This window comes from Arachis hypogaea, chromosome 1 (genome assembly GCF_003086295.3).
Source record: "Arachis hypogaea cultivar Tifrunner chromosome 1, arahy.Tifrunner.gnm2.J5K5, whole genome shotgun sequence".
NCBI classification, from domain to species: Eukaryota; Viridiplantae; Streptophyta; class Magnoliopsida; order Fabales; family Fabaceae; genus Arachis; species Arachis hypogaea.
This window is the reverse complement of record NC_092036.1, coordinates 7,655,583-7,672,172: the sequence shown is the minus strand read 5'-3', so window position 1 is coordinate 7,672,172 and position 16,590 is coordinate 7,655,583. Positions and strand designations below refer to the sequence as shown.

Here is a 16,590-nt window from a genome sequence, read left to right as displayed (position 1 = left end):
ATTACGTTACACCATTCTTATTGTGGCTTAATTAGGTTTTTTACCCTTTTTCTAATCATGCTTGTAAAAAATTGCATCAAAATTCTGTAAATCTCGTAAAATTAGTGAATAATTAATCAATAAATTAATTTTTAATTAAAGAAGATAGAAATGCAAAATTTATAATTTAATTGGATAGAGCTAATTAAAATAAGAATTTTCGCACTAATTTTAAAGAATTTGGCCCAATATTAAACTGAACGGGCCAAATTAATCGAACCGAGTCCGAAATGAGCCCAAGGCCCAACCCACCATTCCTTAACTAAGTGAGTTGAAGCTCATTTCATCCCTAACCAAGGAAACACATTCCTAGAAAGGGGAAGCAAAGAAGAAGGGTTCCAAACCTTTGAGTTCATTCCAACCTCCATAACTTTCCGCTCTGAGTTCCGATCGCTACACTGTTTGTGGCTACGCGTTCATCGCGTTGACCTTTACGATTCTATCGGATCAATTTCATTGGTAAGCTTCTCTCTCAATCCAGTTTTTCTGCTTCTCTTGATTTTCAAAAATTATGTATGTGAGTGTTGAGATTTTGGTCCTTTTGTGTTATAGGACCCAAATAGCTTGAAAGAAATGCTCACTCTTGCTTATTTGGCACTTGGATACGGTAAGGATTATTAATCCTAGTTAATTCTTTGATTTATGATTTAGTGAGTTAAAAATTAAATTGGATATGTGTATATATGACAATTGTGTTAGGTGTATGAGTATATGTGAGATGGAGTAAGAATTGAATATATTAGAGGCTTGATTGGAGACATGAGAAGCTGAATTGTGGTAAGGAAGGCTTGAAAGCTTGCTTTGTGGAGCTGTCTCGGGTTATACGTGAAAATCGGCCAAGGTATAGTTTATGTTTCGCGTATTTAATATATAATGTCGTGTGAATACTTAGGCTAAATAACTATAGGATTAGTTAGAATGATCATGTAAACTGGAGGCTTAGCATTAATTATGTTGATTAATGATATAACTATATTGTGTTGGTAACCATAATCCTTGGTGTGTGAATATTGTTGGCAAGTTGATGAAATTGATTGTAAATGTATGTATGGAAAAATGTGATGGTTATGTTGATGAAGGTAAAAGAACTAAGGTATGGAATTGGTAAAAATTTGATATTTGATGGGTTTTGAATTGGCAAGTGGAGTGTAAAGTTGTATGGACATGTTATGATAGGTGTTGTGTTGAATATATGTATAGGAAACGGATATTGAACCTATTGTTGAAGAAAATGAAAGTTTGAGGTTTTGAACGAAAACTTGATTTTTTACAAACTTTGGCAGTCCATAACTCGAACCTCAAATTTTGCATAAAGATGATATTTGTTTCAAATCAAAGAGGGTTTTGTAACTTTGAGAACAGTATAAATTTTGCGGAAAACTGAATTCTATAGAGGATGTTATGGACGTCAGAAATCTGGTGTAAAAACAAATTTTTTTTTAAATACAGCAGAACCAGAATTTCTGATGTGTGCCTACGCATACTGATGTGCGCATGCACCCAGCAGTAGCAACAACTTCACTTGTGCGTACACACGCTTTTGTGCGTACGCACGCACTGGGATATGCTTTGTGCCGGTGGCGCTCGCATAGGTGAGGCGCACGCACACTAAGTAGTTCCTGGTTGGTGTGTGCACGCACATGCTCTGCTTTTCACAACTTGTGCGCAAGCACACTTGTGTGTGTCCGCACACACTCTATTTTTCTAACACCTGTATTTTTATGATTCAAACATGGTTTCGAACATCTAAACCTCTATTTTTATGCTTTTAACTCTAGATCTTATTAGTAAGCTCAGTAATTAGTTGAAGTTAGGAAATTGAGGTGACTTGAGAATGAAGAAAAGAAGTAAACATGATGAGTTATAAGAGAATGATGTGAAGGTTAAAAAAATGTTAGAATGCCATGGCTTTGATGAATGATTGTATAATGAATATGAATAGTTATGAAATTTTACGCGGCTTATGAATGTAATGATATCTGAGATACGAGTTTTTCTGGGTAATAGAACCGTCGCTTATCACCACGTGTTCCAGGTTAAAACTCGATTCGCTATTGACCTTACGTTATAAGGGTGACCGAGCACGTATAAATTCTTGGGAATGGATATCCCCCATTGAGTGAGATATAAATGAATGAATGAATGTATGAATTCTGAATGAAATGAGAAAAATCTATGCAGAGACTCATGAGGATGCGCGACAAGGGACAGTCTAAGGCTTTCGAACTTGTCGGGTTGGCTGGATAACCGACAGATGAGCCTCATCATCCATAGGACAGACAAACATCATGTGCATTCTGTTTGTGTTGACTGCTATGCATTACTTGGGATTGCCTAACTGAATATATATTATGCTATTTGTTATATTTGCTACCTGTACTACATGTTCTCTACTTGTGCTTGAATTTGTTTGATTGTCTGTTTCTGCTAAGTCATTGGTGATGGAGGAATGGAGGAAGGGTGGACCTGTTTGGTGATAAAGTTAGGATTAAGTAAGTAAGTTTAGTATTTCTTAGAACAACTACCCTTTTTATGGCTTCTGATTTGAATTAAGCTTTACAATTGAGTGTCGGCGTTCTATGATTGCCTCTGGCATTTTCAGGACCTTATATATTATGTGCGTGGCACCTTTACCATACTAAGAACCTCCGGTTCTCACCCCATACTGTGTTGTTATTTTTAGTTGCAGGTCAAGAGGCACCTCATAGGCGTCTGAATTCCTGAAGCGGAGCAGTTTCTGGGTTCTTTTGCTATGTAGCTTGTGTTGTTGTTAAGGTTTTATTTCTGTATTTTGGGTATTATGGGGTACTTGTATATGTATGTAAATATTCTCTGGCCAGCCTTAACTTCGCAGGTTGAGTCAGGAGCTAGTTATGCTGTATTCTTGGCTATCTATCCACTCTTTCGCTTATTCATATCTATGATCTTTAGGTTTCTTCACATGCAAGTTATTCCGTTTCCGGAGCGTTGCGCCTTTTATTTCGCAATTTTGTTTTACCCATTTTTCAAGGCTCCTAGTTTATTATATTCTTCCTGCTATTATATGTATGTATTTTATTTTAGAAGTCGTAGCGCCTCGCCACCTCTGTTTTACATCCTAGGTGTAAAGCTCTGTGTGGTAGGGTATTATAAATTCAATCTCCAAAACATTTTTTGAGAAGTACATATTTAATGTTGGATATTTTTGTCGCGTTTTAAAATTATTTGAGAGCATTTTTGTCAATAGCAAAATTCGAGTACATTTTTGTCGGTGACAAAATTATTCGAATGCATTTTTAGTAGTTTATCCAATAAAAAAACTAATGGCCTCGGAGGCTCCCTCCCAACCTACTCCCACACTCTCAGTACTCAACACACGACATAAATGGAGCCGTTAGTTAGCCGTTGGCATGCCAGAGTGACTGGACTCAATCCACCTCAGCTTTTCAATAACTAATGATGGACGAAAGTTGCCTAAAGGACTACTATGAGTTTTGGAGTGTTATTTTGAAGACAAAATTGAGTAACTATTAACTTTAGTAATCACTTTAAGTCTCAAGTGCAATTTCAGGAACTATTTTGAGACTTATCTCAATAAATAAATAGATGAAAATTATCTTAAGAAAAATGTTAGAGAACCATAGAATTTATTAATTTTTTTACTGTTTTTAGTTATTTATCTTTTTTTTTTAATAATCTAATAATATATTTTAACTTGTATTTTTAAACATTAATAACTAATTAATGAACAAAAATAATAAATTATAATAAAAATAATGCTACGTAGTCAATAAATATTCTTTTTACCAATACTTAATCAGCAATAATTTACATCTATATTTATAGAATTTTATATACAATAATTATATAATTTATATTTTTATTTACAAAATTTTATACATATAAATTAATATAATTTATATTTATATTTTTTAGAATATGTATACATAAATTAATAAAATTTATTTATTAAATATAATTTAATTTTTATCATCATCAAATAAAAATAAAAAATATTAAAAATAGTTGATTCCAAAATTTATCTTTTGATAATTTTTTAATAGTTTTCTTAATTTGTAAGAGGTTCCACGTAATAAGGGAATACATCTATCTTTTGGGTAAAAGAAAAAGGAAATTCCACCTAACAAGGAGCCGAATATGCTAAGGAATTAGCTTAAATAAATTAATTGAATTCTTGGATCAAATAACCAGTTAGCAGCTACTATCCTCTTTTATTGGGTCATGAAGGTCACGTGAAATGCTACTAAGTTCAGTTGCCTTACTTGCTAAAACTCATTTCAATCACTTTTGTGCTGTCCTCAAATCCAACCAGTAACACACCGAATAATCTTACCACGGCTTCACAAGATTATGCTATTGTTCTATTCTATTTCCCCTCGTTATTTTTGTTGAGTTATGTTAAGTATACACTAAAATCAGTTATCAAAATTAATTATTTTAATAAAATACATACTAAAATATAAATACAAATTAAAAATAAATTAAATCACACGTATATTTATATATAAATACATTAGTAATTAATTTTAATAATTAATTTTAGTATACAAATAATATTTTTAATTATGTGTAGTGCTATTTTCGCTGCATGTGAATAATTCTATTATTTTTTATAACATTTATTATATTAAATTTTAATTATATTTATTTTATTTCCTTGTTATATATAATTTATTACGGCATATAAGATAAGAATAAATATGTATTAAATTAAATATGAGAAATGCTAAAATACACAAGTTCATGTTACATTAGCATCATACATATTTTGACTTGTACATAAATTACATTATTTTTTATACATTAAATTTTGTTTTTTTTTTGTTAAATTTGTAATTTTATCTTTGCTGCGTTAATTACTTTGCTAGTCCTTTTCTATGGTAGTTAATGTTGTCACTTTAATACTTTATTTATTACTCTAATACTACTTAATTATATCTTTTTTTAAATATTTTTTGATATTTTAATTCAGTTTTTTTTTGTGACTTCAGTTTTAATTCAATTAATATCAAATATTTATTTACAGAAAATATGTAGCATTAACGCAAAAAATATTTCTTTAAACAAAAATCTATGTTAGATTTTGTTTTATGTGTGAATGAGGAATAAAAGAACAAAAGAAAATTTAACATTAAGTTTTACTAAATTATTGGAATAATTTACTTGGATAAAATAAATAAAGTTTAAAATTATGCAAATATCCTAAATCAGAATTGATTACACATTCTGTTCTAAACATTTATATATAAATCGAATCAAATTGATTACATCATTTACATATAAATCGAATTAACTTTATTCGATTTACTATATATATGTTGTATAAGTAGTAAATCGAATCAAGTTAATTTGATTTAATACGTGTGCAAATTATTGACATTAACTTTAAAATACAAAAACTAATAACAAAATATTCCTTTGGATTTAAATAAAATATCAACAAAAAAAGAATAGAATAGAAATTCAACATTTGTGTTTTAGTTTAAATTCTAAAAAATCTATAATTTTACAAACTTATGAATTTAAAACGAAACATAAACTATTTCTAAAATTTTTTTAAAAAAATTATCCTTTGACTCATTATTATCTGAAAAATTATTACCGAAATTTTTTATGTTAAAAAAATTATCATGAAGTATAATCCTCTAAGGTGGTATAGGAATTAAAACTTAGGAACGGATAAGTTTGCGAAAATATTTTCTATTTTCATTTTCTATTTTTTTAAAAATAATTTTCATTTTCAACTTTTTCACATATAAAAAAATGTAATTAGTTTCTGAAAAGATGATTCATTTCTAAAAGTTGAAAATAATAAAAATATATTTAATTGATATATTTTTAAAATATATTTTTCAATGTTTTAAAATATAAAATTATATTTTTATTAAATGTATGATTTTAATTATTAAATTTTTTATTAAATTAAGAATTTATTTTTATGCAACATCAAATATTAAATAAATTACTATTGTAAATCTATCATTTAAAAAAAAGATTAAAAAAGAGTATTAATTAATCTATTATTCATTATCATTCTTTTAATTCAATTAGTACCTACTCAGTACTAAAAAATAATTCAATAAATACACTTATTTAATCATAAATTTTAGAATTAAATTGATCATATTTTTATTGGTTATTTTTTGTTATTTCTTCTAGTATTATTTGCTTTGCTTGGCTATTTTAGTTGAACTTAGAAGACCTATCTTATTTTTATACCTATATTAAAAAATCATGTTATTTCTCTATTGAAATTAATTAATAAAATTTTATTTTAAAAAAATTGACCATATTAAAAATACATTTAAAAGATAAAAAGGTTCGTGACCTTTTAAACTGCGAACATTTTGATTTCTCAAGATTTTAAGTTCCTCACTTTTAATAACGCACGATAATTATACTCGTGTGTGGAATTGGGGTTAAAAACGGTAATAGAAAATATTACTGTGTCTATTACAGTGATGATACAGAGAGTTGACAAAAAATAAAGAAATAAATAGGTCCCTCCACTAGATCCAACATGCCTGCCGCCACGACGGCCTCAACTTCTTTTGCCTCTTCTTCATTATCGTCATTCTTTGCCGCACAATCAGTGCCGACAAGTAGTAAATCGACTTAAGTTAATTTGATTTACATATAAATAGTGTAAATCGAATTAATTTAATTCATAAATTGAATTAATTTATTTGATTTATATAAAAATATTTAAGGTAGGATGTGTCACCAATTTTGATTTAGAATATCTGTATAATTTTAAATTTTATTTTTTTAACGTGAATTACTCTAAATTATTATTCAATATATTTATCTAAAAAAAATTAATTTGAAAAAGATAAAAAAGAGAGGAAAAAGAATTTAATAAGGAGAGAGAAAATGCTAAAGTAATTAATGTAAATTGAATAAGGATATAAATAAAGAGCCAAGTTATATATGTATAAGTGTTTTTGTAACAAAGTCCAATCAAATTATACAAAATTAAAAAAAAAAAGCGTGCATAGGATCACTATTTTTTTTTGCATTTTTTATCACACACAAATTTTTATTCGAGAGTACAAAAATTTATTGATATAGCATACAAATTTTGAAAGGAAGCAAAAAATTTTTTTACATATAACACAAACTTATCGATATAGCACACAAATTTTTACACATAGCACATAACTTTTTTTATAAATATATTTTATTAGTTGACTGAATGTTATGAATATGTAGTCTTTTAAAAATTTTTATACTCTACATCAAAATTGTTATACTATGCACCAAAATTTTTGTACTGTACATTAAATTATGTGTTGTGCATATTTTATTGGTATAGTATATGGATTTTCGCATATAGCATATAAATATTTGTATATAAATATATAACACATAAATTTTTGTACATAACGCACAATTTTTTGTTACGAATGTATTTTGTTAGTTAAATAAATTAATATTTTAAATATATAATCCTACAAAATTATATATATATTGTACATCAAAATTTATATATGGTATATATTTTATTAATATAATATACAAATTTTTGTATAATATTTCTCATAATAAAAGACCGTGCAAGAATTTAATTAAAATTTTAGTTTAAAATATACTTAAACGTCTAGTATTTTTTACAAATAAAAGTTGAAAAAACTTGATCAGATAAAGAGAAAAAGTTAAAATATAATTAATATGAATAATGAAGGTAAATTACATATTCATTCTTAATTATAAAACTAACATAAAAAATAATAAATTTGTTGTCAAAATCAACATTTGTAGGAGCTTGTGTATGTTAACTATTTTGGGTGGATATTCTTCGGTGAAAAAAAAAACTGAATGGTATTTAGTGTAAAATTTCATTTTTTATTATTCTCTTTTATTTAATTTTAGTCTCACTTACAGAATTAAAAATGAGAAATTATACTTTATTTTTTCAAGTGTAAAAAAAATAAAAATGATCCATTTCAAACCATTTTCATTAAATGTATTATTAATAAAATTTATGTTTGATAATACAATAATAATATTTTAAAAATAAAATATTTCTATCAGAAAATCTTTAATAATATCAGTCTTTTTTTACAAATTCATAGTAAACATATCGTAAAAAAAATTTCATATATGGAGTAATATTATTAAAAATATGAGTGACATTGTTATTTTTTAATTACATAAAATCTAGGAAAAGTCTAGCGATTTATTTAAAATTGAATCCAATCAAATTAGAAGTGTTTGGTCAAAATAACATTGTTCATTTAATGCAATGCAAAATGACAAATCAAAATCATAACAACATGCCACATTATTCTAACAAACGAATATCCATTTTTCCAAAATTACCCCCAAAAAACACGTGCCAAGATCCAATTGCAAGATTTCAACAACCGAAACACTACACGTGTGTGGACACAAACAAAACCTTCACGCTTTCCCCCCGAACTTTCGTAAGCCAAAAAATAACAAAAATAATAAAACAAAATTAAAATACTCTTACCCCGGTTCTCTTAAACGGAAAAAGCAGCAAAACTAGGCCAATAAAACCAGAAACATGCATAATCAAAATCAAATCCTCTCAGTCACTATTCAAAACCCAACAAATAACAGAATTTGCGACCAACCCATTTCAATTCCCACCCCCAATAACAAAACCCATATCCCAATTTTCAATCTTCACCATCAACGGCAAATCTTCATTTTCCGGTAGTCCCAATGCCGGAAATTGAAGACCACTCGCCACCGTCTCCGACGGAGCAAAGGGCTCTATTCGGGAAATACGACCTTGGAAGGCTCTTAGGATGCGGCGCGTTCGCGAAGGTTTACCACGCGCGGAACCTTGAGACTGGAGAAAGCGTGGCGGTGAAGATCATAAACAAGAAGAAGTTACAGGGAACCGGTTTAGCCGGTAACGTGAAGCGAGAGATAAACATAATGAGTAGGTTGCATCACCCTCACATCGTGAAGCTCCGCGAGGTTCTGGCGACGAAGACGAAGATCTTCTTCGTAATGGAGTTTATTAAAGGTGGTGAATTGTTTGCGAGGGTTTCTAAGGGGAGATTCTCGGAAGATCTGAGCCGTCAGTATTTTCATCAGCTGATCTCGGCCGTTGGATATTGCCACTCGCGTGGGGTGTTTCATAGGGATCTTAAACCGGAGAATCTCTTGCTTGATGAACATGGCAATTTGAAGGTTTCGGATTTTGGATTGAGTGCAGTTAGGGATCAGGTCAGGGCTTTGGCTTCAATTAACAGCATAATTTCGGGTTAATTTCATCTTTCATATTCTAATTATTATTCAATTTAGGGTTCGAATTTTCAAAGTATTCTTTAGTCCTAACATTATATTTTACAAAGAGATTGAATTGATATATACGGAATTTTTTTTTGGTGACTTGATATATACGGAATTTAACATTACTAAATTGTTATTCTTATTAACATATTTGTTTAAGAAATTCAACAAATAACTTATTAACAATTAATATGATTACTAAACAATTACGTTTGGATTTTTTACGTTAAAAACATTTCTAAGAAGTGCTTTTCTAACCATTTTCCATTTGTTTATAGAATTTGCTTTTGATATATTGTATTATAAAACAATTTTGAGTTAATAATCAGATTGGTTTATGAATAGATAGTGATCCTCAATTTTAATTTACTTCATTTGATTTTTTAATTTAATATTTGTGACTTACGTTTTTTATCTTTTTACTTCAATTTGTTCTCTAAAAATATTTTAAAAATTTTCTACTCACGGAAGTAAAGTTAGAACCAATGTGAACCATAAATATTATCGAATAAAACACAAGTATAATTTCAGGAATATAAACTCAATTCATTCAATTACGTACAAAATAAATGCTTTTTATATTTACCGTAAATGGTTATTAAAAAAAAATGTTATACAACGATGTTTAATCTTTTACATGATTATTTTATCAGAATTAATTTTTATTTATAATCATTATCTTTTACCAAATATAATAATTAGATTCTGTACCTTTTTAAAGCGTACAAACTAATCTAGACAAAGTTGAATCTTATTTTTTAAGAAAAGTTTTTACGTTTATGCTTCTAATGAACACTGGCACCTTTCCCAACATTTTTGGCTTTTTTTTTTTTTAATGCAGATACACCCTGATGGACTATTACACACGCTGTGTGGTACCCCTGCCTACGTGGCACCGGAAATTCTATCGAAACGCGGCTACGACGGTGCCAGAGTTGACGTATGGTCATGCGGCGTCGTTTTGTTCGTTCTAACGGCAGGGTACTTGCCGTTTAATGACCCAAACTTAATGGTTATGTATAGAAAGATCTACAAAGGAGAGTTTCGGTGTCCACGTTGGATGTCACCGGATCTCAAAAGATTCCTCCGGAAGCTTCTAGATGTTAACCCAGAGACAAGAATAACTGTCGAAGAAATGAAAAAGGATCCGTGGTTTAGAAAGGGCTACAAAGAGATTAAGCCTTATGAGGATGATTATGGGCTTGGGCTTGGGGTTGGGCCCAATAAGGTCTTGAATGCGTTTGATATAGTAACTTTTTCTTCCGGTTTGGATTTGTCAGGGCTGTTTGGTGATGTTGGTAGTGGGAAGGGAGAGTGGTTGGTGGTTAGGGGGTTACCGGAGGAGGTGGTGGAGGTGGCGGAGGAGGTTGGGGTGGCGCAAGGGATGGCGGTGAGGTGGAAGAAGGAGGGTGGGGTTGACTTGGGAAGGATGAAAGGGGAATTGGAGATTGGGGTGGAAGCTTACCGGCTACCGGCCGAGATGGTTTTGGTTGAGGTTAGAAAGAAGTTTGGGGATGACGTGGCTTTTAGGGAACTTTGGGAGAATAAACTCAAGCCTAGGTTCCTCTTGTTAAAATGTGGTTCCGACGTTGCGACCACCTCGTCACAACATAACGAGGAACCAGAGTCTCCGGTTCTAAACGAACAAAGGAGAAACAATAAAGCAGAAGTCATTTATGATAAATGTTGAGACACATCCTGAAAGAATTGGGTCAAAAAAATCTTACCCGATCCAAATCAGTTCGATGCCAATTTAATTGGTTCGGTTTTAATTTGTCTTTAATTTAATCTAATTCGAACCCTGAACATCCCCTATCAAACAGATTATTGTTAAATGAAGTGTGATCTACTGATCTCACACAAGGGTTCATACATCCAATAATAGATGGAGTGGGGTCAACGAGACTCCATCTAATGGATGATGGGAGATGAATTGAGAATTTGGGATGATGTTTGAAACTGAATTGAAGCTTCTTAAAACAACGAAGGTTGGTGGTGGGGCAGAATGTTTGATTACCGTAGCACATGCATCGGTTTGGGACTTGAAAATGAAGATGGTGGGTTAGATTTGGAAATTTTTGGATGGTAGTGGCCTCTCAACAATGATTATATAAGATTGGATTTATTTATTTATGTAAGAAAAGTAGTAATAGATAAGGGAGGGAGTATGTAAGAAAAAATGATAGACAGATTCTTTTGACGTAGGAACTAAATTTTTTAACATATGCTAAGGACTCAAAAATGATGTACCAAAAATGGAAAAATCATGCACGTGTTAGGCATGTTTTTGCATTGAGGTTACCATCAGAATATGTAAATAAGTTAACATACAAGCTACAAATAATGGAGGATAGAATCCAAAAGAAATTAAGAATGCATTCGCCGTTTTTTTTTTATACGGAAGGGGCTTCTTTCTTTCTTTCTTTCTTTCTTTCTGTTTTTTATTTTTTTACTGTTTATTTTTTATTAGGTGCTTTAATACTTTCTTTTGTTCATATTTGGATTTATTGGATGCATTTAATATGGAGACCTTTTTATATTAGTATATTACTAATAATTCTGGGTAGAGCTAGTTTTTGTCTTTCATTGCTTAATGGATAGTGGTGATACAATGCTGAATGCCCTGGCATAGATGATTATAAATTAGACAATTAATAAAAATGCAAACAAGCCAATTTCTCAAATACCAAAGACTTTTTTTGTCCATTTTTATTTTATTTTAAAAAACGACTTATTCATTTTTTTATTTATTATTTCTCAAACAAGTTTAGAAGCATAAGTGAGCTATCACTTTCGAACACGAAATAATGAAATCAACTCCTGAAGAATACACCTCCCAAAAACCTCCAGCACTGAAATGCAAAGCGCAATGACGCTTCTGCCGAAGTGGAAATTACGATAAAATAAAATATTATATATATATATATATATATATATATATATATATATATATAAAATAATATTAAATATTTAAAAATAAATAATAATAACAATAAATATTAATTACAAATGTAATGTAATATTAAAACATAAGATTCAATTTAAGTTGTTATACAAGCAAAATTATATATGGATCACAAAAATCTTAACATAGAAGTATTATAGTATAATTATAAAGAAATAAAAAACATATAAAATAATATTTTAATTGTATTTTTTGATTTTTTCTGCGTGACTTAATTAAGCTAAAAAAATATATAAAAAAACTGCTTAATAGCGGGACAGTATCTTTTATGACTACTAATTACTTTTTAAATTCTTTCCATGGAGAAAGAACTTGATAAAGTTTAACTTTATCATTATTTTTGTCATGGTATGTGTTTGCATCTCTCATAATCAAACAAAAGTTAATACATCAATTCTAGTGTATGATATCCCTTATTTTGAGCACCAATGGATCAATAAACCCAACATTATCTTGGTGATTAGTAACAAGATTAAACGTTTCCATACAATCCATCTTACAAATAACATCTCGTTGACCAACATCCTAAACTAAGAGATATCTTCTTCAAATAGCAAATAATTGTCCTAGAAGAATACTATTACTTCAAATCATTCCCAAACACCCCTTTGCCAACTCCCATTACAATCTCTAATAACGGAAGCAAAACTAACACTATCACCAGAATTATGATAACTAGCATCACAATTAATCTTAAAGATACTAATTGATGGGAGATTCCAAGAATCACTTAGAATAGAAGGGAGAGACATATGTTGTAATTCAAAAATACTCATAAGCTCTTTTTCTGAAGCTAATGCCAGACAAATCATTTTTTCTGAAAGTCAAGTCTCATGAGGATTAAAGATGTCATTATTCCTTACTCGCCATATCCACCATAATCTCAAAAAGAACCTGAATGGATGCTCTTTGCTATGATACAAGAACCAGTGCTTCAAATCTAGAGGATGGCAAGAAATATCCAACCTATGTCATACAAGCTGAGCTTTTGGATAATACCGAATACAATGTAAAATCGATTCCTGCCTAGAAAGACATCTTAGGCACCTATCTGATGACGACATCCCTCTTCTAAAGCGAAAACTTGCAGTAGGAAGAGCATCCTTAAGACACAGCCAAACCAAACACTTGTGCTTTTTCGGAACAAGCGGATGCCAAAATCAAAGTCAATTCTTCCGCTCCTCCCAATCAAACAGCTGCTTACACAACCACAAGTAACCGTTGCGTGAGTCATAGACTTTGGCAGCAGACCCTGACCAATACCAACCCACTTCCAAACCTGCTTGCATATCTTGATTTGTAAGGAAGAATATTATCTTTCAGATTTTAACATAAAGGAGAACAAAGAGTATCCAAATGCCACCTACCAACCGACCAGATATTCTGTATCCGGATGTTTGAATCAGAAATGTGAACATAATCCATCTTATTAGATAACTACCCTTCTTTCTTCCAGCACGAAAACAAAAAATTTTTGTTCAAATTCCCAATACACCAAGCAAACTCATCTTTCAACATTTTTCAAGATTTGCAAAGACTCTTCCAAATGGGAGAGCCCTTGTTCTTAGGACAACCTAGGGATGACAACGGGTCTCCATGGGAGCGAGGACATACCCCCCGCCCCCGCCTCCGTCACCACAATCTGCCTCCCGTCCCCGCCACGGGTAACGGGGACCCCATATCCGCAGATTTTACAAATTAACAATCTCAAACACAGAATAATAAACAATTTCAAGCACAGAACATTAACAATTGAACAAATCCTAAATTTTCAAATCAAAATTCAACAACAATTGTCCAAACAGAAATAAAACTCAGAAGATTAACAATTTCAAACAATTTCAAATACAGAACATTAGCAATTGAACAAATCCTGAATTCCCAAATAAAGATACAACAATAATCGCAAAAATAAAGATACAAACACAGAAGATAAAAGATTTAAAACATTGAACAAACCTTAAACCCCAAATGTTGAAAAAAAAACCTCAAAAGAAACTAATAAGAGAGAAAGGGCCTTATTGATGCGGCGACGACGAGGCTTCGGCAGACAGCGATGATGAGCGACGAAGAGGCTGTTGGAGGCGACGACGATTGTGCTGGTGGCGGTGACGATTCTACTTGAGGAGGCAGCGATGAGAAAGACCGATTAGGGGGCTGCAATGATGATAAACGAGCAAGGAGCAGGAGGCGGCGAACGACGTTGATGAGACAGCGACAGTGAGTGATAAGGTGGTGATTTACGATGTGAATGAGGAAAGGAGGCGGTGACCAACGATGAGGCTTGTTTGCAGCGGAGAACCTTGGCGTGGCTGGCGAGGTGACGAGGTAGGAGAAAGACGGCGGTGATGCTGTTGTTGGAGAAGAGAAGCAGCAGCTGGAGGCAGAGGAAGAAGGAGGTGGCTTCTGGGTTGAAGGAGAGAGTTTGAGAGTGAATTTGAAGTGAGGAGGGCGGCTGCTAGGATAACATTTGGTCTTTTAACATAATATATATATATGGGCATTTATGTAATTTTATATTTGTGGGTACTATACGGATACCTACGGGGTGGGTACCTCTTCCCCTGCCCTGCCCCATTTAATAGACGGGTACCCGTCTTCGTCACCCGCGAAAAAAAAAATGTTCCACATATCTGCTCCCCAGCGGGTAAATCCCCGTGGATACCTGCCCCGCCAGGAGAAATTGCCATCTCTAGGACAACCAAAACATTCATATTAAGATGATCGGTACTTAGCATCTAACATTTGAACCCATAACTTGTTTGGCTGATAGAAAAAAGTCCAAACTAGTTTCCCAAGAAGAGCAATATTCGCACAATAAGGATCTTTAATCCCTAAATCTCCATATTTTTTCGGAGTAACCAATATATTCCAACTAACAAGATTCAATCCTCTTTCATCAATTTGTCATTTTCAAAGAAAATTTCTCATCATAGACTTTAGTTTACTAATGACCCCTTTGAGAAAAATAGAGACTTGCATCTGGTATCTGAGAATAGTGGTTGCAACGGAATTAACCAAGTAGAGTCTATCTACTCAATTGAGTAAATTTCCTTTTCAGCTTGTTAGTCTACTCCAAATCTTATCGAGGACACCATTGAAAGTTGAATGGGTCATCCTAGAATGGTTAAAGGTAACCTCAAGATATTTGCACAAGTCCTAGACAAATCCAATAGAGGACACCCCAGTAAAAATCTCTTTTCTTCTCGCAGATACATTCTTAGAGCAAAACGTTTTAGATTTTTCTATACTAATCTTCGTTCTAGATGCTTTACAAAAAATATCTAAAATCACCATCACATTTTACACTTGTTTCTTCGTAGCTTTACAAAATAAAAATAAGTCATCCACAAACATTAAATAGGATATTCTTAGTTCTCGTATAAAAACAGCAACAGAGTCTCACAAACCCAAATCAATCTGATGACTAATAAAATATACTAATTTTTTTAGGGTATGTCTAAAACAAGCTCAACCATTATGTGCTTATTGAATGAGCCACACTTATATAGGCCATTAGATTTTATTAGATGAAAATTAAAGGCTAATATAAAACAAGAACATTGATGGACTCTAATAAATATAGAATATCCTAGTACATAAATAAATGTTTTTTTTGTGACTACATAAATAAATGCTTTAAATGGTAATACTTTAATACACAATACTTTAAACGGCAACAAAATCTTTTATTCTTAAATAATTAAATATAAAATATATGAGTATTTTTTATTTATTAAAATTAATTATTGCAAAAAAAAATTTATAATATTAAAAAATTATATTAAAATAATATTTTAAACTATAACTAACATAAAAATATAAAATAATTAAAATTTTATTTTATATTACTTGACAAATAATTAGATTATTATATTTAAAATTTATTAACTAACTAAGTTTATTAAATATATTATTATATAATATAATTTTTTATAAAAATATTTTAAAAATATAATTTATTTAAAATATTATATATAATACATGAAAATATTAACTTTTTATTTTTTTCAATTTAAAAAAAAACATAATAAATAATATAATTTTAAATACATACCTAAATAAAAAAGTTAATATTTTCATGTATTTTATATAACTTTTTAAATAAATTTTACTTTTACAAATATTTTGATAAAAAATTATATAATATAATAATATATTTAATAAAGTAATTAGTTAATAAATTTTAAATATAATAATCTAATTATTTGTCAAGTAATATAAAATAAATTTTAATTATTTTATATTCTTATATTATAGCTTAAAATATTATTTTAATATTATAAAAAATTTGCATAATAATTAATCTTAATGAA

General features: G+C 30.4%; 1 protein-coding gene across 1 annotated transcript; it reads left to right on the top strand.

Moving 5' to 3' along the window:
• The first annotated feature begins 8,260 nt into the window (after positions 1 to 8,260).
• Positions 8,261 to 11,736, top strand: LOC112793866 (CBL-interacting serine/threonine-protein kinase 11). Its single transcript, XM_025836249.3, has 2 exons — positions 8,261 to 9,243; positions 10,151 to 11,736. Exons 1-2 carry the CDS (start codon positions 8,731 to 8,733, stop codon positions 10,997 to 10,999), a joined length of 1,362 nt encoding a protein of 453 aa, XP_025692034.1. The 5' UTR covers positions 8,261 to 8,730; the 3' UTR covers positions 11,000 to 11,736.
• The last annotated feature ends 4,854 nt before the right edge of the window (positions 11,737 to 16,590 follow it).

Excerpts from the sequence above, each read along its gene's own strand:
- LOC112793866 (XM_025836249.3), top strand. The coding sequence starts at position 8,731 with ATGCCGGAAATTGAAGACCACTCGCCACCGTCTCCGACGGAGCAAAGG. Across the intron at positions 9,244-10,150 it reads TGAGTGCAGTTAGGGATCAG|ATACACCCTGATGGACTATT; the intron begins GTCAGGGCTTTG and ends TTTTTAATGCAG.